Consider the following 27,395-nt stretch of genomic DNA (forward strand, 5'->3'; position numbering starts at 1 on the left):
CTGGTTCTTATGAATGTCTATTCATATGACAGTTTGTGTGTCATTTGAAAACAAAATACCATTTTGAGAAAATTAAAAAAACATCGTTTTGAAAGTAATGTTTCATTTTGCAGGAGGAATGAGGGGTTTTGCCCATTGTGTATGTTTTTTTTATTTCTGTGTAGAGTTCCAAGAACATGAGGCATTCCTTCAGTAATGTGAGTAAACAATCAAGAAAACTGTAACTGTTTACATCAAATGATTGGAGATGATGCAGAGAGATATTTACAAGATTCTACAAAGCATTTGCATCAGAGAGACTCAACAAGTGTCACTGTTTCCTAAAGCATAGACTAAGTTTTGCTCATTCTGAACTTCAGTTATAAAAAGATTTAAAAGTAAATTAGGATATTTCTTAACAATGCTGCTTAGCTTTTCTTTGTCGTGTCTTTTTGATTTTTTATTTAAATCCAGCTAGTTAACAATAAGCAATACAATCAAATATGCTCAATAGGCACCGGTTCTTTTTGCACATATAATTTCTCCAGACCTATATTAATTTGTGACCCTTTGGAAACAGATTTTGAGGCTGAAGATCTTACCTGGCAGGCCTGGGCAAGACTCATGCCTACTCTGAAGCGGGCAGACATGCCCGGCGGCAGGGTGGTGGGAAGCACGCCGCCGGGACCCGGATCGATCACCCGGATACATCTGACCACCGCCTCCACGATCAGCTCACTGGTGAATTGGCCGACTCGCTCAATGTTCTCACCTACCTCACTGTGGGGCAAAAGTATAACATTCAGCTGTAAATATCGCTACATTCCTGTTAACGCGTTTGTAGAAAGGAAGCAAGCAAGAAAGAATGGAGACTTACGTTCCGACTTGTCTGAGAGCATGAATAAGGATCTTATCGACTTCCTCCATCGCAAATTTTCCACCGAAATATTCTACCTAAGCAGGATTTCAACAAAGGGTCCAAGTAAAAAACTATTTACTATCATGGGTTACCAGCAGTTAGGCTGATTCAGGGGGACTGACCTGCAGTCTTTTGATGGCAACAAGCTCCTTAGCTCCGTATAACCAAGTTTGACTTTGCTATAGTTTAGGTAAACGCCCTGACCTCACTAAAAGCCTCCTGAAGCAGCCAATATTCCAATTCAATCATAATACTTTTCAAAATTGTTTACAACCCGACATAACCGATTTTTGACAGAGCTCATCTGTGCCATTTTTCTGTCCGGAAGTGATCGTTCGGAAGGAGCAGAGGCGCTGCTGGGAAACGAAGTTTTCTGTGAACCGGTTTTAACCATGACTCCAATGGAAACGTACAACGTTAAAATACATTTCCCGGCATGCACCACAATAAGAGTCCATGAGCCAGTCTCATGACCTGAGGGCGTGTTTGCTGACAAATATCATTTTTTATTCAACCTATATTCAGCATTTATACATTACAAAAGGTAATGATACAAACTATTAAAAATATCACAGAAAGCGTAACTTCACATTACCACGGAAGAGGATTAGGGCCACTGGAAAAAAATAAAGTTAACTGATTTTTACATTTTATTTCAGTTTAGTATGGGGAAAAAGTCAGAATTCTGACTTTTTTCTCAGAATTCTGACTTTTTTCTCAGAAATTTGACTTTAATCTCAGAATTTTGACTTTTTTCTCAGAATTCTGACTGAATTATGACAACAAAAAAGTCAGAATTCTCAGAGGAGCGACTTTTCAGACCCCTCTAGCACTTAAATTTCAAAAAAAGCACCTAGTACCAAATCTAGCGACTTTTTTTGTTACTACAGACTTTGGCAAAAACATATAAAAAAAGCATGAAACTCTGCTCTCCAGAGCAAGCAGGTCCATAACCCCTGCCTTCTGCTCTTCTCTCCCTTGTCTGCTGTCTTGATTCATGCTGCTAATATTTCATTCAAATAAAAATGGAGAACAGATACACAGATCATGGCTTGTCTACAGGGAAAAGCAGGACTGAGTTATTTTCTTTTGCTTTTGCCTTATTGGAAACACAGGGAGGCACAATCAGCTAAGTTACAATGGGCTTAGCGATTAGGAAAAAAATGAATTCCTTGTGAGATAGCATTAAAAGTCAGCTGAGCACATTGCCAATATGAAAAGAAAAGGGGACAGAAGAAAACATAGAGAGGAAATAAGAAAGAAATGGGAGAAGAAGAGAGGGAAAAAAGCTAGAACAAATAATGTATGTCTATCCTATTATTATTTCTGTATCTGTATAATGGGTCTCTTTTATGAGTTGTCTTTTCAATTCAGAGGGCCCCATGTCTGTCTTAGCCTGGGGCCCCACATTTCCTATATCCGCTCATGCTCCTGGTGGTAGCAGTTTGTAGGGGACACCAAAGATGTTTAAACTGCAGAGAAGAACACAGAATCAAAGTGTGCCGGGAAGAAGCAGAAGAAAGGTTTTGCAACTGTGGATGCCAGCACAGAGTTAACCATGGAGAATGTGAGTTGAGAAAGAAGGGAGTTGAAACACAACAGGTTAAAACAACAAGAAATATAAGCTACTCAGAAGCATTGAAAAGAGTTCAAGGACAAAGGGCAGGAGAAATGAATCAAGTTTAGAATCTGATAGCAAAGCAAAAATAAAGTAGATAGAGAAGATAATTTCACTCCAACAGTTTAGAAACTTAATGTATTCATTGCCTATGTCATCAACTGTACAGAACAAGCCAGGCATAAGAAAGAGAAATCCGGATCATTGCCAGAGGGGCTGAAAAGTTTTTGGGACTCAAAGAATTTAGTTGGGAGAGCATTGTTGCAAGGTTGAAGATGGAGGGTAGAACAGGAGCATCTGGAACATAAAATATTTAGATATTATTATGTAATGTAAATGTAATGTAAATCCCTTTATCAGACATCCCAAGTCTCCCGGAAGTTCTGGGAGTCTCCCTGATATAGATAGTTGTTCATGGATGCCAACGAGTCAGATAAATGATCCTGGATTTTAGACTATGCCACGTGGTGTTTTTTTAATTTGGGTAGCGGGCAGGAAATAATTCATGCATCATGTGTGGATAAGAACTACTTCGATTGCGCAGACAAGAGAGAGCTGGGTGTGAGGAGGAGGTTACTTGTGAAACCTGTGCAGCGTATCTGTCCAAAGAGATGCTCTGTTCAACCAGCGTTCCAGGCGACTGGTTGTCAGAGAGCTGATTGGATCAGTCTGATAAGTTTCTCTGGGTTACTCTCTGGCAGTCACCTAGTTACCACTCAAAGCTGTGCATCCTGTGAAACAGCAGAGGTTGATTCCTTGTGTAAAAAAACAAAAATATATGACTAATCTTACAGCAGAATATACTTAAGTATATCCAGGTCTAGTGAAGGTGAGGAACAGTGGCGGATCTAGCAATTGTATTTCTTATGAAGTCAATAAGGGGGGGGGGGGGGGGGGGGGGGGGGTTAAGCATCTCCCTGAAATGAGTTTTTGGAACTTGGGATGTCTGCTTTATTGAATTCACTCACTGCATTTTAACCCATGCCGTTGGGGAGCATTGGGCTGCCATTGTGTGGCGCCCAGGGAGCAGGTTGGCATTAAGGGTCTTGCTCAGGGACCCAAAGTGGAGGCTGGGGGGATCGAACTGGGAACTTGCAACCTTCTCAGGGAAAAAGCGCACTGCTCTACCCACTAGGCCAATACTCCCCTAATATTAAAAGATTAAGATATTGTTAATCATAGATAGTAATTATATTAGATAAATATAGATGACGTTGGGTTCTTATATTATTGATATAAAGTAAAGTACATACATTGATTTTATAGTATACTGTCATTTTTTTCCACAATTCATACCAGTAGGTGGCGGTAATGCACTTTTAAATTGTTTGCCATTCGCCATTAAACGTCACATAAGAAGAATATACCTTAATCAGCAGATGGCGATGTTGCCAACACAAACTTCCCGTATAGACCTAAACAGAAAGAGCTCTCTCGTTCATACAGTAGCACCATCATGTATCGCTGATCGAGTCAATGCTACAGGAGAGACATCCTAAAACGAGCTGTTCTGTTTCCAAAGGTGATCTTTAAAATGGCGGGCGAAGAGGAGAGGGGGGTTGTTCGAGTTAAAGTCAAGGTAGGCTGTTTAACGGGCACATTTCTGCCGACCAGAGCTAACTACGCCGTTAACCCCCGGCCGGTCCTCGTTGTGTTTACGTCGTTAACAGCGCTTAGCCACTGCAGGTTATTCTGGACACAACGATCCCTATAGGTCCGACTATAGCTAACTGAATCCAGAGACTGTCCACGTCCTTATTGTCCGTTTGCTGCATGCTTTGTTTGCTGTCGCAGCGCGAGGTCCGCATCGATATTTCTCATTATCAGCTCATTTCATTGATCATATTGGAAGGCCACAGGTGAAACGTAAACAACATTCATTTGTGATCTATAGACATTCACAATGATCACAATAAAAGGGCACTGACGTCATCTCCTTGGTGAGAAACTACGTGCATGCGCGCACACGACATCCATTGTTGTTGTTTTCTGCTGAGAAGAGGGAATCTGCTTTTGCTGGTTGCAGTATTGTTGTTGTTGTTTTGTTTTTTTAATTCCATGACCAGTGGATATTACAGAGATTCAAATTGTAAATTTTTTCTTTCATATTGCAATCATCGGGTAGTTGAAAACCTGGTTTGACAAACTGAGTAAATATTAATATTTGTTTTAAACCTAGTTGTTCCATAATTTCTGTGTTCTTATGTATCCTATCACTTCAATGGGGTGCGGGAATGAAGCAGGAAAGTAGAATCAGCTGCATTTTAAATAACCTGCTGCTGATCACAGCATTTCACTCATCATTACTACACTTAATAAACATCCACATATTCCAATTTTATACAAGCAAAATACTATCTGTGCATGGAACTGAAAACAAATGACTAGGCATAGTGTGGTGTGTGCAATGGAAGGAGAGACCCAACAAGACCAGAAAAATCATCTTCCTCCAGCTGATCATTTGGGTTATCCAACCATCCATCCATCTTCTAACACTCTTAATCCCCAGTGGGGTCGCGAGGGGTCAAGTTGATACTTCAACTTTTACCAGAGTATTTTTAAACTGCAGTATCTATACTTCTACTTAAGAAACAAATGTGTGTACTTTTGACACCACTGGCCAAAAGGCAAAGCTCTCAATTTGCTGGTCGGTCTATTTTCCCACCCTCATCTATGGTCATTAGCTTTGAGTAAAGAATGAGAAAGAATGAGATCCCGGATACAGTCAGCTGAAATGAGTTTTCTCCGTAGTGTGTCTGGGCTCTCCCTTAGAAATAGGGTGAGGAGCTCAGTCATCCAGGGAGGACTCAGGGTAGAGTCGCTCCTTCACATCAAGAGGAGAAAGTTAAGGTGGCTCGGGCATCTGATTAGGATGCTTCCTGGACGTTTCCCTGGTGACGTGCTCCAGGCAGGTCCCACTGGGAGGAGGCCCAGGGGGAGACCCAGGACACGCGGGAGAGGATGTTGCTTGGCTGGCCTGGGAACGTCTTGGACCACCCCGGAGGAGCTGGCTGGGGAGAGAGATGTCTGGGCCTCCTCACTGAAGCTGCTACCCCTGCCACCGGACCACGGATAAGCGGAAGAAGATGGATGGATAAAATTACAAATCAAATTCATAAATATATATTACTATTTAATTCCACCATTAAAAATGTGGAATGAAACACAACTTTTTGGGATTTTTTAAACTCTTGTTTTGTAGGCATACAAACTCCTGCATAATCCATTCATTTCAGTCCACATCCTTGCGTTTCATGTTGATCAAATAACCTCTAGATGTGACAGTTATGAATGACTTACCCGATTTGTGGGGAAACTGATGAATAACGGCGGGTGAAGCAGTAATCCCCTCCATTTAGATGTAATGAATGTTTAGCTTTTCATGCTTCTGTATCATTCCCGAATAACTTAATTTAGAATTATAGACTTATATTAACACAAACACTATTTTGTGTATAACATGAAAATTTGTTGAAGTATTTTAGAGATTGTGATGGGATTTCTTTCAGAAATGTGATGGAGCACTTCCTGTGGAGTTTCGCTCATTTGCTGTTGATCCTCAGATAACATCTCTGGAGGTGCTGCAGCATATCCTCATCAGAGCCTTTAATCTAAATGGGTAAGAGGCATCAGGTTGAGCATCTCTTTTGGAGTTCACTTGAACAAGTTTCAATGTGTGGCTCAAATATCTTGTCTTTAATGTGAAATAGGAAGCAGAATTTCAGTGTTAGTTACCTGTCTCGAGATCGGAGCGGCGTTGAAATGTACCTGTCTCTCCTATCTGACTGGGATTTGGATGTTGCATTTATGAGTGCTGCCAAACCGTTCCTGCAGCTCAAGATGGATGTGAAGCCTTCTGAGGAAAGTAAGAAAACCAGTTCAGCTTTAAAAAAAAAAAGCATTAAGATGATGTACCTTCCTTTAAAAAGAATTGTAAAAGAACCATCTCCTATGCTTTTCACTTGACTTCAGGTCCAGTAATGGAGGACTGGGACATCATAAGTCCCAAAGATGTGATTGGTTCAGAGCTGCTGCTTGCAGAAAGGACAAGGTCTTTGGCATCTGCAGCACTTCCCTTTACCCAGTCTCTGCTGTCCCAGGTTAGTTCCCTTTTCTTCAAAGTTTTTCATTTGGTTAAGACTGCAAAGACTTCTGTTTCCCTTCTCTATATTATCTACAAAAGAGGTTTCCATTGTATCATAGCATAAGCCCGCTTAAATAACTAATTAACAACTAACTCTCCCCATGTCGTAACTATCGGTAAGCAGAGACTGCAGTTGCTTAGGGGCCCCGTCACTGACGCCTGGTTGGCCCCCGACGCAATTGTGGACTAGGACGTCTCTTTGCAGATGTAATGGTGCGAAAAATTCCTCTTAAACCCACCTGATACTAGATTAACTGACCGGACCGTATTTATACCCCAATACATGCCAGATTTCAACATGATGGTGAGCCGTTTAAACATGACACCAATAGACAGTGGTACTTTTAATTACTATGTTAATAACTGTGTATAGTTCATTAGACGGTTGGTAAGAAATATGCTCATATATGTTTCAAACCAAAATAAAGACCTTAAAAGAACGATATATTTGAGTATTTAACTTTTTACACTATGACTTGGAATTATGGGTAATCCAGAGTGTAGATTAGAACCATAACCGTTAGGTACAATGCGTTGGCGACGATTGATACCAAAAAAAGAGGTACTTAAGCGGATTCCAGAAATGAAAAAGCAAAGAAGAGCTGCTGGAAGAACGGAAAAAACTCCCCAAAATAAACACATTCTTTCAAGGAACATAAAAGGGAGAGGTGGACGTTGCTGCTACAGTGAGTAAAAATTGCGACCAGGAGATGAATGGAGAGCGCGTGGGTGAGGAGGGGGGCTGTGAAACTCAAGGTAGCCCGATAAGACTAATTTTACAGCAGAATAAATGTGATGAAGTGTGTATGTATGGGGCACATTTTGGGTCAGTTGTCTACGGCAGTGGCGGCGGTGAGTGGAAGGGGTGTTGTACTTCATATGGGGCCCCACCAGATAATGTTGCTTACTGGCCTATTCTTGAGTCGTTACGCCAATTGTTCTCTATTATTATTGTCACTTTTTTATATACTTCCAATCCAATTTATTTATGTAGCACATTTAAACAACAAAATGTTTCCAAAGCGCTGCGCATGCTACAAGGTAAGTATAAAACAATAAATATAATTAAATACTGAACACATTTCAGAAATTTTATGATTTTTTAAACAACTTTAACAGGTTTTAAACTTGCATCATCTCAACCCTCTGCCCTCTTCTGGCACTACTCACCTATGAATGATATCAATATATTTTTTTACAGAATCATATATTAACTCAGGGCTACTGGTGTAACAGCTTTCAAGAACAATGTTTTGAGTTTAAATGTAAACACTTTATTGATGCTCAAAGTTACAGTGGGGCAAAAAAGTATTTAGTCAGCCACGAATAGTGCAAGTTCTCCCACTTAAAAAGATGAGAGAGGCCGGTAATTTTCATCATAGATATACCTCAACTATGAGAGACAAAATGAGAAAAAAAATCCAGAAAATCACATTGTCTGATTTTTAAAGAATTTATTTGCAAAATATGGTGGAAAATAAGTATTTGGTCAATAACAAAAGTTCATCTCAATACTTTGTTATATACCCTTTGTTGGCAATGACAGAGATCAAAGGTTTTCTGTAAGTCTTCACAAGGTTTTAACACACTGTTGCTGGTATTTTGGCCCATTCCTCCATGCAGATCTCCTCTAGAGCAGTGATGTTCTGGGGCTGTCGCTGAGCAACACGGACTTTCATCTCCCTCCAAAGATTTTCTATGGGGTTGAGATCTGGAGACTGGCTAGGCCACTCCAGGACCTTGAAATGCTTCTTACGAAGCCACTCCTTCGTTACCCGGGCGGTGTGTTTGGGATCATTGTCATGCTGAAAGACCCAGCCACGTTTTATCTTCAATGCCCTTGCTGATGGAAGGAGGTTTTCACTCAAACTTTGACGATACATGGCCCCATTCATTCTTTCCTTCACACGGATCAGTCGTCCTGGTCCCTTAGCAGAAAAACAGCCCCAAAGCATGATGTTTCCACCCCCATGCTTCACTGTAGGTATGGTGTTCTTTGGATGCAACTCAGCATTCTCTCTCCTCCAAACACGACGAGTAGAGTTTTTACCAAAAAGTTCTATTTTGGTTTCATCTGACCATATGATATTCTCCCAGTCATCGTCTGGATCATCCAAATGCTCTCTAGCAAACTTGAGACGGGCCTTGACATGTACTGGCTTAAGCAGGGGGACACGTCTGGCACTGCAGGATTTGAGTCCCTGGCGGCGTAGTGTGTTACTGATGGTAGCCTTTGTTACTTTGGTCCCAGCTCTCTGCAGGTCATTCACTAGGTCCCCCTGTGTAGTTCTGGGATTTTTACTCACCATTCTTGTGATCATTTTGACCCCACGGGGTGAGATCTTGCGTGGAGCCCCAGATCGAGGAAGATTATCATTGGTCTTGTATGTTTTCCATTTACTAATAATTGATCCCACAGTTGATTTCTTCACACCAAGCTGTTTACCTATTGCAGATTCAGACTTCCCAGCCTGGTGCAGGTCTATAATTTAGTTTCGGGTGTCCTTTGACAGCTCTCTAGTTTTGGCCATGGTGGAGTTTAGAGTGTGACTGTTTGAGGTTGTGGACAGGTGTCTTTTATACTCATAACGGGTTCAAACAGGTGCCATTAATGAAGGTAACGAGTGGAGGACAGAGGAGCCTCTTACAGAAAAAGTTACAGGTCTGTGAGAGCCGAAAATCTTGCGTGTTTGTAACTGACCAAATACTTATTTTCCACCATATTTAGCAAATAAATTCTTTAAAAATCAGACAATTTGATTTTCTGGATTTTTTTTTCTCATTTTGTCTCTCATAGTTGAGGTATATCTATGATGAAAATTACCGGCCTCTCTCATCTTTTTGAGTGGGAGAACTTGCACTATTGGTGGCTGACTAAATACTTTTTTGCCCCACTGTAGCTGATTACAGAATCAATTATATCCCACATAAGCAAACTATTTTTATCTTACTTATTTTTTTAGGAAGTATAAAAATGTTTTTGAACTTCCAGCTTGGTGTGTTCCAACTACACAAAAGAGGTCCTCTGCCACTCTACTTGCTTAAAGGAGAATTCCGGTTTTTAACACTTTTAGCCCATTTTCTGTAGTGTCCAGGATGAAATCGAATGATCGACACCAAAATTTTGACAATTGGTCCTGTCTCTGCTTTTTGGCTCATGCAGAATCCCCCCCTGGCTGCTTCAGAATGGCTTCCATTGTGCATGTCCGATAATGTCCTTAAAACAACCTTAAACGTTCTTTTTTTTTAAATATGCTACTCACCGGGTCGTCAGTAGGGTTGGGAATTGAAAACATTTTCACGATTCCGATTCCCTTTTCGATTCTATGAAACGATTCGATTCTTTATCGATTCTTTTTTCGATTCCAATTTGGGGTAAAAAGGAGAACAAACAGTTTGATTATCAGCATCAACTTTGTTTACTTAACTATTGCACAATCTTACAAACTCAACAAGATCAAGATGTCCACAGGAAATGTGAAACTGGAGTAACATCTGTGTTTAAATGAAAAATGAATACAAGAACAAACTTAATAACCAACAATGTCTATTAAAAAATGATGGGATAATAACCTATTTTAAATAACAAAAAATACTAATTATAAAACAGTAGTAGGGAAAATTAACAGTTCTTTTGCAGAAAGATGAGCATATCTGCTTTTTCTGGAAGGATACGGGATCTTTCAGCGCTTAAGGTGTCTCCAGCCGTGGAGAACACCCTCTCAGATGGGGTGGAGGAAGCCTGCACACAGAGGTAGTTTTCAGCCAGTCCAGATAGCAAGGGCAGCGTATCTTGCTTGTTCCACCACCACAGTGTGGCGCTATCCCTGCAGGGGATGGAGGGCAAGCTTTTACAGAGCTGGATTTTCTGATCTACCCTCTGGGCTAAGGAAAGACGGGGCTTTGATTCACAAAGTGACCGCAGCTCGCTGTCTTCCTCCTCGAATAGTTCTTCCAACTTGCGTAAGTTGCGTAACTTACGTAAAAAACGTGACGTAAGTCGTGCTCCCCAGAGCTGGCGCTCTAGGCTCTGGTGCTGCGGAATCGAAAAAAGAATTGTTCAGCGAGCTGCCAAATGATGCCATGGAATCAGAAAATACGGAACCGGTTCTTAACAGGAACCGGTTTTCGATTCCCATCTCTAGTCGTCAGCGCTGTTCAATGACGTTCCAAAAAAAGTTTCGTAAAGAAAAAACATTCCTGTAGTGTTTTATTTAGCATTTTGTAAATAAAACAAGACAGGAACGGTTTTTCTTCACGAAACTTTTTTTGGAACGTCATTGAACAGCGCTGACAACCCGGTGAGTAGCATATTTTAAAAAAAGAACGTTTAAGGTTGTTTTAAGGACATTATCGGACATGCACAATGGAAGCCATTCTGAAGCAGCCAGGGGGGATTCTGCATGAGCCAAAAAGCAGAGACAGGACCAATTGTCAAAATTTTGGTGTCGATCATTCGATTTCATCCTGGACACTAAAGAAAATGGGCTAAAAGTGTTAAAAACCGGAATTCTCCTTTAAATAAAATAGTGTTTTTTTTCTACAACTGCTGTGAGTTTTCATGACTCATCAGAACCATGTAAAAAAACAAATCCTGCAGTCCATCATCAGATGTAAATGCACTCTCGCTTTCATGCTTATATCATTTATGCGCCCATTTAATTTAAAGGTCTGTATGTAACATAACACTTGTACTATTGTTTTTTTGTAGAAAAGTGGGGAATGTGATGTAATTGGGATCTGTTAATACTGGGGTATTGTGATCTGTGGAACAGAGAACACTGTTTTTTTACAGCTATGAATTAGAGCAGCTTTGTTGGTCATATTTTAACCAGTTTTCTTTGTTGTTATGAGCAATGCGCACTTCTCTGCATACACCAGTGTTATGTCGGTCAATGTTTCTTTGTGTTTTATTTTTAACATAGAAACACAGCATCAATAAAAGTATGCAGGGGATGAGGCCTTTTTGTAGTGCTTCTCGGGAGAGATGCAGGAACTCTATCTCCACAGACAGCCGCAGCCATAGGCTAGCTAAGTTGGCTACTTGAGCTTTTTTGCAGTTTATTACACGCACACACAAAAAGGTCTGATGCCTGCCCTGCTCTAATGAAAACTGAGACAGAACCCCCTGTCTGTATTTCTTGGTTGAGGGTAATTCTTTTCAGCACCGTTTACTTAAATTTATTTTTTTTGTCTTGGGTGCACTAGCATTAGCACAAAGGTCAGATAAATCCAATCCGTACTGAAAAACACAGTTTTACTTATTTACTCTTTCTCTTCAATTTGGTCAGCATAAAATTCTCTATTTAAACTGCAGTTTGAAAGTAGTGAGAAAGTCCTGGTCCTAAAGTTCTTTACTGAGCTGAAATTTAAACATAAAGGATCCCCAGATAAATGGGTTTTTTTCTTTTTTTAAAGATTTGATCATGTTAACATAGTCCTGTACACATTTGAATCTAAGTCTTTGTCTGTCGGGTTACTTACAGGTGGGACGAACCCTTTCCCGGGTTCAGCAGGCCTTCACCTGGTCTTACGGTGAGGAGATCAAGCCTTTCAAACCTCCACTGAGTGACTCTGAGTTTCACAGCTACCTTAACGGGCAAGGTCAGCTGACACGGCCTGAAGAACTCCGGCTGCGCATCTACCATGGTGGGGTGGAGCCATCACTGCGAAAGGTTTCTTATTTTCGTCACGTTTTACTAACAGAATAGATCTACAGGCTCTTTATATTCAAGAGCTTTATAAATGGCTGCCATTTTAGAAACTGAATTACCGTATTTTCACGACCATGGGGCGCACCGTACTAAAAGGCGCAGTCTCAATTATGTGTGCCATTACTGTATTTAACACACACATAAGGCACCGGACTATAGGGCGCGGGTTTTACACTCACCTGCCACTTTATTAGGTACACCTGTCCAACTGCTCGTTAACACTTAATTTCTAAGCAGCCAATCACATGGCGGCAACTTAGTGCATTTAGGCATGTAGACATGGTCGAGACAATCTACTGCAGTTCAAACTGAGCATCAGTATGGGGAAGAAAGGTGATTTGAGTGACTTTGAACGTGGCATGATTGTTGGTGCCAGAAGGGCTGGTCTAAGTATTTCAGAAACTGCTGATCTACTGGGATTTTCACGCACAACTATCTCTAGGGTTTACAGAGAATGGTCCGAAAAAAAAAAAACATCCAGTGAGCAGCAGTTCTGTGGGCAGAAATGCCTTGTTGACGCCAGAGGTCAGAGGAGAATGGCCAGACTGGTTCGAGCTGATAGAAGGGCAACAGTGACTCAAATAACCACCCGTTAAAACCAAGGTGGGCAGAAGAGCATCTCTGAACTCACAGTACGTCGAACTTTGAGGCAGATGGGCTACAGCAGCAGAAGACCACACCGGGTGCCATTCCTTTCAGCTAAGAACAGGAAATTGAGGCTACAATTTGCACAAGCTCATCGAAATTGGACAATAGAAGATTGGAAAAACGTTGCCTGGTCTGATGAGTCTCGATTTCTGCTGCGACATTCGGATGGTACGGTCAGAATTTGGCATCTACAACATGAAAGCATGGATCCATCCTGCCTTGTATCAACGGTTCAGGCTGGTGGTGGTGGTGTCATGGTGTGGGGAATATTTTCTTGGCACTCTTTGGGCCCCTTGGTACCAATTGAGCATTGTTGCAACGCCACAGCCTACCTGAGTATTGTTGCTGACCATGTCCATCCCTTTATGACCACAATGTACCCAACTGCTGATGGCTACTTTCAGCAGGATAATGCGCCATGTCATAAAGCTGGAATCATCTCAGACTGGTTTCTTGAACATGACAATGAGTTCACTGTACTCAAATGGCCTCCCCAGTCACCAGATCTCAATCTAATAGAGCATCTTTGGGATGTGGTGGAACGGGAGATTCGCATCATGGATGTGCAGCCGACAAATCTGCGGCAACTGTGTGATGCCATTATGTCAATATGGACCAAACTCCCTGAGGAATGCTTCCAGCACCTTGTTGAATCTATGCCGCGAAGAATTGAGGCAGTTCTGAAGGCAAAAGGGGGTCCAACCCGTTACTAGCATGGGGTACCTAATAAAGTGGCCAGTGAGTGTATATACCGGTTAGGGTTGTCAAAAGTATCGAAACTCAAAAAAGTATCGATACTGAAATGTTGTATCCGGATACAATACTCGTTTTTAAAAGTATCGATACAGTGCTACCACCAGTGGCACCTAAACAGTCATTCATCTAAAGTGCAGAATAGAGGAAAATGCACTTTCAGAACACTGTGTTATTGAATAATTCTGTGCACTTTTCAGTTTCAGACCTTTTTTTTTGTAACAGTTGGGGCTGCTGAGAATTATTTTTGTTTCTTAACTGGTTTGGCTAGTGTCATTGTTATGTTTGCAAAGCATAGCCAAGGAAGGAACACTTAATTTGAATTTTATAAGTTTTTTATCAAGCTTGCTTAATATTATGCACAGCATACAACCTTTATTGTGTTTATTTATTGTATTTTATTTATTAATGAAAATATTTCTGTAGACTTTTGGAGTCTTTGTTTTTATCCTTGTGGTATCGAAAATGGTATCGAGTATCGAATATTTTCCTTAGTATCGGTATCGAGTTGTAAAAGTTTAGTATCGTGACAACCCTAATACCGGTACATATCCTCTACTACGTTTAAATACCTCTACTGCGTATTTAAAAATAGAGCGGGAGCAAAACTGAGTATGTTTGTGCTTTATTCATGTATCAAACCCATTGAAGTCATCATCCTCTGTTTCTGAATTAAATAGCTGCACTAAATCAGACATGCCAGTTTCCCCTTCTTCGCTGTCAGAGTCACTTTCCATGACGTGCGGCTCCTTGGAAATGATGCCGGCTTTTGCGAAAGCTCAAACAACAATTCAATTCAGTTTATTTATATAGCGCCAAATTCACAACACATGTCATCTCAAGGCACTTTACAGTTCAACCAGATCATACAGTCAAATTAATACAAAGTTTTCTATCTAAGGAAAACCAGTTGATTGCATCGACTCATTGATTCAAATACAATCCCCCACACTAAGCATGCTTGTAGCGACAGTGGAGAGGAAAAACTCCCTTTTAACGGGAAGAAACCTCCAGCAGAACCAGGCTCAGTGTGAGCGGCCATCTGCTGAGGCCGACTGGGGTTCAAGGAGACTGAAGCAGATATACAAAAAGCAGCTGCAAAAGGCGGCCCCGTCCAGGAAACACACAGCCAGGCATACAAGCTCCGAGCCAGCTCATATGTAAGAGGATGAAGAGAGCACATCCACCCAACAACAGTGCCAGCAGACACGTTAGCCCAATTATCTACAATCCATCAGCAAACTGTGGCGTAACTTGCCCGGCGCTGCCTTCCACATTTCGTGAAACTGTGGTCTCCGTCGGTCATCCATCGCTCCCACACCGCTCGCAGCCTTACTTTGAACGGCCGGTTCACACCGATGTCGAGCGGTTAAAGTTCCTTTGTCAGACCTCCCGGAATAACAGCAAGCACAGCGTTCATTTGTTTCACCTTTTTTTTCACATCGGCTGTGAGATGGGCACGCATGGAGTCAGATTAACAGTGATGGTGATGCTTGGAAAAAACCACCTGGTCTCCTTACATACTCCTGCCTCAGCCACTCTTTCATCATCTCCTTATCCATCCAGCCCTTTTCATTTGCCTTAATAACGACTCCAGCTGGAAAAGTCACTTTAGGCAAAGTCACTTTCTCTTAAAAATCACCACAGGCAGCAGTTTCTGTCCATTTGCATGGCAGCCAATCCACGCCCACACTTCCCCCTTTAACGTTCTCATGGCGGTCTCAACACCGTCCGCAGTAACAACACACATAGGGCGCACCGCAGATTTTGAGGGAAAAAAAAGATGTTTATATGCGACTTATAGTCGCGAAAATACGGTAAGTGCATTTTCTTTATTTGAGGAAGTCATCAAACAAATAAAATTTTGTTTATTTATATAGTCCCAACTCACTAGACGTCAAAGCAATTTACAGAGACAACTCAACCAGAAGGACAGTCAAATCGGTTAAAAGTTTTTTAGCTAAAGAAAACCAGCTGATTGCATCGAAAGCAACCCCTCATACTAAGCATGCATGTAGCAACAGCCTGGTTTCCTCCTTTTAACAGGAAGAGACCAGGCTCAGTGTGCGCGGCCATCTGCCAAGGCTGAGTCGGGTTCAAGGAGACAGAAGCAGACATAGAAAAAGAAGCAGAGATATAAAAGTTAACTATCAACCAGCTCCACAGGCCAGGAAACACACAGCCAGGCAGACGAGCTCTGAGCCAGCCAAACAGGAACAGACCAGATGAGATCTACTATGATGAGAAAAAACAGAGAACATAAATTTGAGAATATGAGCATTAGTTATTATATATTTAAATTTCGATTCTGTTTATTTATATAGTGCCAATTCACAACACATGTCAGCTCAAGCCATTTTACAGAGACAATTCAAACAGATCGTCCAGTCGGATTGGTTCAAAGTTTTCTGCTAAGGAAAACCGGCTGATCGACTGATTGACTCCAAAGCAATCCCTCATAAATAGCAACGAGGCATACAATATTGCCTGTAGGGTTGGGAATTGAAAAGATTTTCACGATTCCGATTCCCTTTTCGATTCTATGAAACGATTCGATTCTTTATCGATTCTTTTTTCGATTCCAATTTGGGGGAAAAAGGAGAACAAACAGTTTGATTATCAGAATCAACTTTGTTTACTTAACTATTGCACGATCTTACAAACTCAACAAGATCAAGATGTCCACAGGAAATGTGAAACTGGAGTAACATCTGTGTTTAAATGAAAAATGAATACAAGAACAAACTTAATAACCAACAATGTCTAATAACAAATGATGGGATAATAACCTATTTTAAATAACAAAAAATACTAATTATAAAACAGTAGTAGGGAAAATTAACAGTTCTTTTGCAGAAAGATGAGCATATCTGCTTTTTCTGGAAGGATACAGGATCTTTCAGGGCTTATGGTGTCTCCAGCTGTGGAGAACACCCTCTCAGATGGGGTGGAGGAAGCCTGCACACAGAGGTAGTTTTCAGCCAGTCCAGATAGCAAGGGCAGCGTATCTTGCTTGTTCCACCACCACAGTGTGGCGCTATCCCTGCAGGGGATGGAGGGCAAGCTTTTATAGAGCTGGATTTCCTGATCTACCGTCTGGGCTAAGGAAAGACGGGGCTTTGATTCACAAAGTGACCGCAGTTCGTTGTCTTCCTCCTCGAATAGTTCTTCCAACTTGCGTAACTTGCGTAACTTACGTAACTTACGTAAAAAACGTGACTTAAGTCGTGCTCCCCAGAGCCGGCGCTCTAGGCTCTGGTGCTGCGGGAATCGAAAAAAGAATCATTCAGCGAGCTGCCAAACGATGCCATGGAATCGGAAAATACGGAACCGGTTCTGAACAGGAACCGGTTTTCGATTCCCATCCCTAATTGCCTGTAAATGGAAGATATATTTTTATTTCTAACACCGACAGTTCTATGACATTTCAGCTCTACATATAGCATTGCCTTTAGGAGCTTAAAAGTTGCTATAGGGCTCGGGATCCACGTTGCATTGTGGGACGTCGCGGTCATATTGACGGCTACGCAAACGTAAACATAGCTCTGACACAACGTTGTTGTTGAAAGAAGAGACAGAAGTAGAGAGAAAAAAGATGTTAAAATCCCGAAAAGGATCTGGAATTTACCGGGACACATTAAATAGAGAAGCCAGGGACCGGTATGGTGACAAAATCAGCATTATTAATAATTTGGATCCATATAAAGTTCCAAACAATGAGTGGAGCACCGATGAGTGAGCGTCTATACTTCAAAACAGTTCTGAAGCTACAAGTCCTTGGAGTCTCATATGCAGTTCATGAATGGATGGGTTCAGGAGCTGCACATCATAAAGCCAGCAAACAGTGGGAACACAGTAATCCGTACGAAGGTAAGCTGTGATCAGACGGGCTCTGGAACCTGCTAGTTTAGCAACTGGTAACCGCTAATGCTAACAACCACTCACGCATGTAATGTACTTTTAACTAGCTGCTATGTGTTTCAAAGGTGTAGTTAGTAACGTTAACTGCCAACCCTCCGGGTTTCTCACGTATTTGAGCCTTTTCCCGCTGCCGTTTTTTTTATTTTCCCGTAAAAGATCCCAACTTTGAAGGAAAGAAACAAAGTAGGCTATAAAATAAAACCGTGCATCTTTAACTTACCAGAATGAAAATGCAGGGAACACACTCTCATTGACATTGGAATACTGTGGAAAGTTATGTTCGGTCGTCTTACAGCCGCGATCCAAGCAAGCCGACGACTCTTTATCTCTGACGCTTGGTCTCCATGTTTACGCGTCCATTCAGGAAAGCGGTGGAAAGTTAACCCATTTTCTATGTTTCCATGGCGATCATGCGTTGAGCTGTTACAGCCCACAATACAGCAACGGTTTACCATGGTTGAAATCAAGTTAAGGCGAAATTAATCAAATTAAAACACGGCTGAGAGGGAGTACAGTACCCGGTAGTCATAGGCAGTAGTCTGAGCCGCGGTAAAAGAGGCATTCAACATGGCGGCGACGCGAAGTGCCTACGTCAAGACGACCAAGCCCTATTCAATGTGCAACATTTAGTAGAATCTAAATATTTAGGCCACTGAGGTTGCTGTTTCTTGGTAAGCCAGTTACACAAATATTCCCTGTTCTTGTTCCTAGTCCTTCCTAACTCTCAGCACTTTTCAGATATATAGCGCTAATTATGGCGTCTGTGGACACACTTCTGTTCTGTAGCTTAGATGTCCATACAAATTAGATGTAAAGGGCTGTTATACTCCCGCAGCAGTGTGTCGCAGTGAGCTTGTTGCAGATATTTTTGATTTATGCCCTATTTTTAAGAATTTGACCAAGAGTTAGAATTGAACAATCAGAGGCCTCATGTCTGCGGAAGGGGTAGGGGCATATCTGTGTTGACTGGGGGACACACACAGACAATCTGGTTTCTGAGTATAAATCAGCCTTAATAGGTGAGTCCGCCGCATTGCAGAACTTGTATTGGGTTAGAGCCATGATGGTTTTTGAGCCTGAACGTCCAAACTGGACCACACTTGTGATGCCGCTTGTGTATCAGATTTACAGGCGTACAGGAGCGGCAAGTACAAAGGTTGTGTAAAAGAAAATTCAATCAATTGCATAAACTTTTTTTAATGACTTGAAATGTTTCTAATTACTTAATCGAATAAATTTGTTAAAGTCCCATACTTAATATGAAATTTTTTTTTTCATTTGTTAGGTGGTTTGGCGGTACCTCCTGAATGTTTATCCTGATGGACTGACAGGTCAGGAGAGAATGGACTACATGAAGAAGAAGACAAGGGAATACGATCAGCTGAAGAAGGAATGGACCGCCCGGGTCAGCCATGAGGACCTGGAATTTATCCGTGGGAATGTTCTAAAAGACGTCCTGAGGACAGACCGGGCTCATCCATACTATGCAGGCTCAGAAGACAGTCCACATCTAACTGCCCTCACAGATCTACTCACCACATTTGCCATCACACATCCTCAGGTTTGGAGGCATGATCAGCTTTTGATAATGCATGAAAAAAGGTTCAATTTCACTTAGAAAAGGCAAATAGATGTAGCAGTTTTAAAAACAAAGGCTACTCTTTGGTGCTTTCACCTTAGGTGATAAGTGGACAGATTGTTTTATGAGTTCAGCAGATCGGTCATCAAACTAAAAATTTAGATACAGTACATTAGTACAGTTTTTTCCCATCTGACCGTTGCATTATTCAAGTTGCTTTTTACTTGACTCTTTGTAAATTATAGAATCCTGTTATTATTTTAAATACTGAGATGGGAAAAGTTCAGCTTTTGCATACATGTTGTGATTGACCCCTGACATTGGCAAGTTTTTAAAGTTCCAGTGGTAAAATTTTTTTGTTTTTTCCTGGTTTAATATTGAAACAAATTTCTCTCCATACTGCATCTGCTGGAAATTGTTTAAATAACTAATAATGATGGCTTTCTTATTCTATAATATTTCTAAGGAAATTATGTGATAGACTGTTTTACAAACATGGCTTAATGCATTGAGAATTTAGACCGCCTGTTCCAGAGTCCCATTTCACAAAGCTAGTCTAACAAACTCAGACTCAAAACCTCAAGTCCGAATTGATCTAGCCTAAGGTTGGAGACTGAGTTTTCAGTTTCACGACGCTGCTCTCAGGTCATTCATCTTTGAGTAGGTCCACTGAGACTTGAGTGGACAAACTCAGAGTGGAGAATGAAGTACAAAAGCATTGTTTAAACAGGTAGGACCCGTGCATCTTTTCACTGGGTAAATCCTTATTTTGGGTCCGTCTTCTATTATATAGTAAATTCTAAATGGGCATTTGACTGTGCAGTTGTTTTCTATAATGCTGTTATCACACACATCAATGTGCTCTCACTAAAATCAAGTTCTCTTGAATGCCTGTTAAAGAGGTCTTTGTAATGTTGTAAATATGAGGACAGACAAGGTCGTGGATGTTTGTGATGGATTGTGAGGTGAAACGGTAGCGCTCACAAAGATAACTGATTATAAAGGATATCTATACGTGGTCTGAGAACTCTCCCTTTTTAAATATTTAATTATTTAATTGGAGCCTCTTCAAAAGGAGATGCAGTGTTTTTTTTTTAAACACTTGACGTCTCTAACAGTGCAGGATCTGAAAATCACTGTGGGGAAGCGAGAATAGCACATTATCTGATCCATCCCCGCATATGCGGTTTTTATTATGCGGGAAGTTCCCTATTTTAAAAAATAATGGGGATGTGTAGCTACTACTGTGGACGTTTTCGGATTTAGACCAGGAAGAAAATCTCCGCTGTTCTTCTCTTTTCATTTTTCTTCTTTTTCTCTTAGAGCACAGTTAAGCTTTTGGCTAGCAAACCAGTGGTTATAGTATTAAATGTCATTAAACTTTATTCCAAATATGGATTGCTGGATAAAACACAAACACAGAAGAACCAGCTTCTAAAAAAACTACACAAATCAAAAGCGCAGCTGGACACAGGGATGTCGGTTATTGACCCAGATACCGCTGATCCTGTGTCAATACCACTAACCAGCCGAAAGATAAGTTTCAGCCTAACTGGCTTAAGCTACATCCCCTGTGAAACTAGCTGCTCCATCTGTAAAATGTACAGTCCTTTACCCTTTACCAGCCAAAGCTGTAAAACCTGACTTTTGCGCTCCCGACACTCTGATGGTTTTTCACCCACTGCAGCAGGAAACATGACGTGGATTCAGCTTAAAATGTCATGGTCAAAACTATCCATGACGCGCAAGTGTAGCGTGAAGATGACCTTAACCCCACAGTTAAGTGAGGACAAAGGAGATCATGCAAAGGAAAGGGCAAGAGAGAGCAGCTGAAAACAGCTAGGAAGACAAAAGTTGGAAAATGAAAGCAACATATTAATCTGAGGTATGATTAGCACAACATAAGACCCGTAATCATTCACTAGTTATACCCCCAAAGTGCATAAATGCCCCAGCTGTCAAACATATAAGGGGGGATTTCCCCCCAATTTCAAAAGTGAATTTCAGGCACTGCAGTAAATAAGTTTTGTTTGTTTGTTTGCAAAACTTTGACAAATCTCTCCTGACTAGGAAATAAAACACTGCAATTGGCTTTAAAGGAAAAGTCCAGTCAGCAAGGAATAACCAATTGGTCATAACTTATACCTAAAACTAATATGTTTGTGGTGATTTAATGAATTTAGCATTCATCACTAAAGAAATAAGAAATCAATATTTTTCGCGATCATTGAGTCCGGGAACGGCTATTTTTGCCGAAATATAGTAACACCTCTCTTCCGCCATCTTCCAGCAGTGACGTCACGGTGCGGTAAGCCTAGCGCCATTCTCCCCGCTTTACAAGCTAAATCAATGGGAACTACTAGACACATCTGCAATCAACAACAATTATTGAAGATTTCCAGAGGACTTCACCATTGAAATTCACCAGAGCTATAGTGAAACTGACAATGCCCACATGCATGGCAGTTGGATGTTGTAATTCATCGGGTAGAAGTGATAAAAAAACATTAGTTATTTCACCTTTCTGATTCATGATCCACCACGGGTTCATCATTGGATTGCCAACTGGAAGAGGGAGGATTTTGCCATCAAACTTCTGGCCAGAGAAAAAAAACGTTTTTAATTTGTTACTCTCTGCTTCGCATAGTACACTGGTCGTTGTTATCTTGGATAATAGCACGTTGTGACAAACACCAGATACAGCACTGGGACTTGATCAACAGCTAATACCGCACCGTGACGTCACAAACCGGTAGGTGGCAGTAGTGTTCTTTGACAAACATGGACGCGTCCAGTAAAGCACAGTCAAATGAAATTAGTCTTAAAGGAATAGTACACCCAAAACATGATTAGCCTTCATTTTCTACTCACCTCCATGCTGAACAACACTCTGGAGTACTTTTTTGATATCTCAAATGCATCTGGAGATCTGGGAGGCTTCTTGCTGTCTGCTGACATTCAAATAATGGAGGTCCATGGCGCCCGAGACAGAAAGGTCCATAAAAGTCCACAAAAACGTGTCAATATTCCTCCATACTGCTCGTCCAATGTAATCCAAGTGTCCTGAGTGGGTAGCATCCAGAATTTACTCGAAACGAAGTCATTTAGAATGTTTTTAGAGCATAAACAGTAGTGTATAGGATTTCCTAATAGCGCCCCCATGCGCGCTCACGATTCTACGGAAGCCGGCAGACCAAACCGGAAGGAAGTGCGCATTCAGCGTCTGGTCTGCCGATAATGCAAGCGTAGAAGAAGAAATGTGCTGTTTACCTGTGCAAAGAAAGAAACAACGAAAGAAAAATGTCTGAGGACTTCAGTGTTGAGGAAGAGCATGAGTTCTTTGCCGAGCTGAATGCGCTGGTTTGGTCTGCCGGCTTCCGTAGAATCGTGAGCGCGCATGGGGGCGCTATTAGGAAATCCTATACACTACTGTTTAGGCTCTAAAACGTTCTAAATGACTTCGTTTCGAGTAAATTCTGGATGCTACCCACTCAGGACACTTGGATTACATTGGACGAGCATTATGGAGGAATATTGACAAGTTTTTGTGGACTTTTGTGGACCTTTCTGTCTCGGGCGCCATAGACCTCCATTATTTGAGTGTCAGCAGACAGCAAGAAGTCTCCCAGATCTCCAGATGCATTTGAGATATCAAAAAAGTACTCCAGAGTGTTGTTCAGCATGGAGGTGAGTAGAAAATGAAGGCTAATCATGTTTTGGGTGTACTATTCCTTTAATTAGTATTTAATAATTTCATACTTTAAGTACTTTCAGAAGTTTGTATTCTAAATGTGACCGGACCTTTCCTTTAAAGCTACAGTGTGTAATAATTACAGACATCTTTGCGCTACGGCAGCGCAGAGCCAACAAACTAGCGATTGCGAGATCGCCCATTACGCTTGAAAGAAACTACGGCAAGTTGAGCGAGATGAACTGAGACGGTACTGAACAATAGATGGCAGTATTAAAATTATCTATGTAAACAAACCTCATCACTTGAGAAGGTAGGTGATGCGGACGTCGTGGAAGACATTTTGTCCCGTAACGCTCGCCGTACTGTTGGGGGGGAGAAGCGGTGGGGGGGAGATGTTCATGTTGCTGCGGTCTGCAGTCTGGACGTTAGATGTCGCTGTAAATTAAACACTGTAGCTTTAAGGCGGGAGGAGACAGAGGAGTTTATTGAGAAAAACCTGCTCCTGACCAGGTGGGCTCTGGGGAGAATGTTACTTCTGTAACAGAAACAGAGGTTGAGTGAACTCGCTTTGTGAAACAGAAAATTCAGTTTTGCTGATTTCAGGTTTAGAAAACTAAAAGAGCTTTCAATAAACCAGCTTTGTGAAACGCACCGCGGGTCAACAACGTCCTTCTTCTGGCTAGGTTAGTAACCAGATGTGATTAAAGCCATTTGTTGGACCTGATGAAAGTGAGGAATATTACAGAAAATATGTATATTTCAGGGTATGAAGTTTTTAAAAGTCTGAATTTATGGATAAAATCTATCCATGAAAAAGGTAAGTATAGATCATTACAGTCTGACAATTAAAGCTACAGTGTGTAATAATTACAGGGATATACAGTCAGAAATGTAATATATTATACATAACTATGTTATTTAACATCATCTACGAGCTCAGCCTCTTAACCTTAATATTTGCGTTGCCTTATATTCGTTATTTATAATTACATAGGAGCGGGTCTCGCAGCCATGGAGGCAGACATCTTTGCGCTACGGCAGCGCAGAGCCAACAAACTAGCGATTGCGAGATCAGCCATTACGCTCGAAAGTAACTACGGCAAGTTGAGAGAGATGAACTGAGACGGTACTGAACAATAGATGGCAGTATTAAAATTATCTATGTAAACAAACCTCATCACTTGAGAAGGTAGGTGATGCGGACATCGTGGAAGACATTTTGTCCCGTAACGCTCGCCGTACTGTTGGGGGGAGAAGCGGTGGGGGGAAGATGTTCATGTTGCTGCGGTCTGCAGTCTGAACGTTAGATGTCGCTGAAAATTACACACTGTAGCTTTAAACTGACAACTGCTCGTAACCACAGTAAACTTTTATCACGAGTTGAGATTAAACCATTTGATCAGAAAATCCTGATTTTTTTTTTTTTTTTTTTCTGATCGACCTGGGATAAAATCTTGCTAGATATGTTTTCTAGAAATTATATGTAATATCAAACCTTGGACTTTATATTTAAAAAGCTAAATTGTGTGGAGCATCTGGCCTTTCTTAAATCTTATTTTCTTGTTTTTTAATTAGCTGGTTGTTGAAAGTACTTTTTATGTTCTTAGGTTTTCTAAATTTCTGCTTATGCTGTTTTTCAGATATCTTACTGCCAGGGCATGAGTGACATTGCATCACCTATACTTGCCGTAATGGACAATGAAGCACATAGCTTCATTTGTTTTTGTGGCATTATGAAACGCTTGGAGGGGAACTTTCGGCCTGATGGGCAGCTCATGTCTATAAAGTTCCAGCACCTGAAGCTGCTTCTCCAGTACTCCGATTCAGAGTTCTACAATTATCTGGTGTCCCGTGGAGCCGATGACCTTTTTTTCTGTTATCGATGGCTTCTGCTGGAGCTCAAGCGAGAGTTTGCATTTGATGATGCTTTGAGGATGCTGGAGGTAACTTGGAGCTCCCTGCCCCCAGATCCCCCAGAAACTGAAGTTGAGCTTCTGGGGCCACTGCTAGACGGAGACGAAACAACATTGTGCAAAGACAAGTCTTTGGTTAACTGCCTCAAAGATGATGAGGTACAAAAAGAGAAGCAGCGTAGACGACATATGCTCAGACCATCAAGAGAGGAACCAGATATCGGAAGAAACCCCATCCCTGAAGAGAAAGGCCATCACACTGTAGGTTCTGGTATAGAAATGGAGGCAAATGAATATGATCATTCCAAAGAAATCACAGCCAAGTCAGATTTGCAGGGCTACTTCTATCAGAGACAGAGCAGCTTTGGAGAGTTTAAATACTACACAGCCAGAAGCGAAGGCAGCTTTGACACAGAGAATGCAGAGCATCCACAAGTTTCAGTCACTCTGGAAGCAAAGAACCCGAGGCGGCAGTCAACAGTTTACAGTGAGGATGACCCTGGGGAAAGAACACCTCTTATTAAAAACTCTGACTATGATTTACCTGCAGTCTCGCCGAGTGTGCATCCCTGTAAAACTGGCTCATCTGGCTCTTCCACATCTTCATTTTCAAACTCCAGCTGGCCAGAAGTTACTCTAGACTTTCCTCCATCTGGAGCCAACAGAAATGAAACTTCGCCAGGAACTGGCTCAGAGTTATTACCTTCTTCAAGAAAGGATCTTGGCTCTCCAGCAGCTGCTTGTGAGAAAACAGCAGTTAATTCTCCATCTTACACTCAGAACAGATCCCAGCTCTCTTCACCCATTCTGCCTTTTGGCGAAAGCTCCTCATTATCAGGGAACAGGTCCCCAGCTATTAACCTGCCTTCGCCTGGCAACAAATCCCCCAGCACCAAAGCTAACACACCCAGCTCTTTAAAATCTGAAAGCACCAGCATAAAACCATGCTCTTTGCCTCCTCCTGATGAATTTGGCAAAGGGAATCCCTTCATGCTGTTCTTGTGCCTGTCTATCTTGCTGGAACACCGGGACCATATCATTAAGAACAACATGGACTATAACGAGATAGCCATGCACTTTGATCGCCTAGTGCGACGGCACAACCTTAGCAGGGTGCTGCAGAGAGCCAAGACCTTGTTTGCAGACTATTTACAAAGCGAGGTCTGGGACTCTGAAGAGGGGGGCGAGGTTAGCTCAGACTCCCCAACAACAGCTGCTCCCCAAACCTCCTCTTCAACCATCTCTGCCAGGACCATTTACAGCCCGCTGGCCTCGCCCCCATCATCGCCAAACTCAACTTATAACCTGACCAGCACCATTCCTAACCCTTCAAAACAAGTCTCCCTTCCTCCCGTATCGTGATCCTATCCCGTGTCCGTGGATCTTGACTGGATCCCTGAATAGACTCCCTTATACTCTTATTTATTTATTTTTTTTGTTGACCTGTAGATCTTTTTTTACACAGCCTCCCTATTAAGCTGGTCTTATATTTTTTACGGAATGTGTCATCACTGTATTCCTGTTTAATCTCTGATCTATCCAAACTGTGGGCTTTGACAGGTGTTATTGAGGTCTGTTTCTTATAGGTTATGTGTATTCTGGAACTGTGGTGATTTGCTTTCTGCATTCAGGCTCTGGATTAATCTTTGTTCACAAGATCACTGTAAGCATCAGCCCTGAAAATAAGTCAATTTCAAGAGAGAGAATATTCAAAATCTGGTTTTAATAAATAGCATATTAGTTTCTCTTAAACAAATTTTTGATATCTTATATCTCAGTGTTGATACTTATCCAAACCACTGTATTGTTGGATTTAATACCATCCACCAAGAAATCCATCTAGCCCATCTGATATTGCTAAATCATTGTTAGTTATACTATTCTAAATGTGTTCATATATTAAGGCTTCAAGACATGCAATTTTATGAAAATTAACAGCATGGCTTTTAAGGTTGCTGTAATTAAACCTCTGCTTAAGAAACCGTCTCTTGACCCAGATGACTTGGTCATTTATAGACCTATATCCAATCTTCCTTTTCTTTAAATCTTATCCATCTGATCGATTACAGTATTTTCACGTTAATGACAAATCCTCCTCATGCTCAAAGGTTACCTGTGGAGTACCACAGGGATCAGTGCTAGGACCAATTTTTAGGGACCCCTATTTCATCATTCTGCTTCATTCTATCTCTATTCTCCCACTCTGCAGAATCTGTTAGCTCAATCTCTAACGTTCTGCTCTCTCTGCTTTTGCTAGTAGCTTTGCCTCGTCTGTTTCTGTTTGGCTGTAACTCCATCCTGGAGAGAAATATCAGCTGTGCTGCTGCCATCAAAACCTTTGTTTATAGATTTTGGAGATCGGCCTGTTTTCCAGTGTAGTCCTGTTTCTCTGACTGACTGGTTGGATGCGCTCTCTTCATCCTCTGACATGGGAGCTGGCTCGGAGCTCGTCTGCCTGGCTGTGTGTTTCCTGGATGGGACCGCCTTTTATAGCTGCTTTGTGTATCTCTGCT

The 27,395-nt window shown here is 41.5% G+C and overlaps 2 protein-coding genes across 4 annotated transcripts in view; one reads left to right on the plus strand and one right to left on the minus strand.

Moving 5' to 3' along the window:
- Positions 1 to 1,252, minus strand: part of ccdc22 (coiled-coil domain containing 22) — a 77,134-nt gene extending 75,882 nt beyond the window's left edge. The window contains exons 1-3 of one of the 3 annotated variants that reach the window (XM_038273844.1): positions 1,021 to 1,252; positions 857 to 933; positions 582 to 759 (exon numbers count right to left, since the gene is read on the minus strand). In XM_038273844.1, coding sequence (XP_038129772.1) covers positions 582 to 759; positions 857 to 906 — 228 coding nt within the window. In that variant the 5' untranslated portion in view covers positions 907 to 933; positions 1,021 to 1,252. Of the gene's footprint in view, positions 1 to 581; positions 760 to 856 lie in introns of all 3 variants that reach the window. The other 2 variants (XM_038273843.1, XM_038273845.1) reach the window with 2 other exon arrangements.
- Positions 1,253 to 3,854: 2,602 nt separating this feature from the next.
- On the plus strand, positions 3,855 to 26,863 carry tbc1d25 (TBC1 domain family, member 25). The gene is made up of 7 exons (XM_038273846.1): positions 3,855 to 4,095; positions 6,026 to 6,135; positions 6,227 to 6,381; positions 6,489 to 6,616; positions 12,147 to 12,335; positions 18,982 to 19,257; positions 24,610 to 26,863. The coding sequence occupies exons 1-7, from the start codon at positions 4,051 to 4,053 to the stop codon at positions 26,242 to 26,244; spliced, it is 2,538 nt and encodes an 845-aa protein (XP_038129774.1). The 5' UTR covers positions 3,855 to 4,050; the 3' UTR covers positions 26,245 to 26,863.
- Positions 26,864 to 27,395: the final 532 nt, after the last annotated feature.

This window comes from Cyprinodon tularosa, unplaced genomic scaffold, assembly GCF_016077235.1.
Source record: "Cyprinodon tularosa strain WSP-4 unplaced genomic scaffold, ASM1607723v1 ctg892, whole genome shotgun sequence".
In the NCBI taxonomy this organism is placed as follows: domain Eukaryota; kingdom Metazoa; phylum Chordata; class Actinopteri; order Cyprinodontiformes; family Cyprinodontidae; genus Cyprinodon; species Cyprinodon tularosa.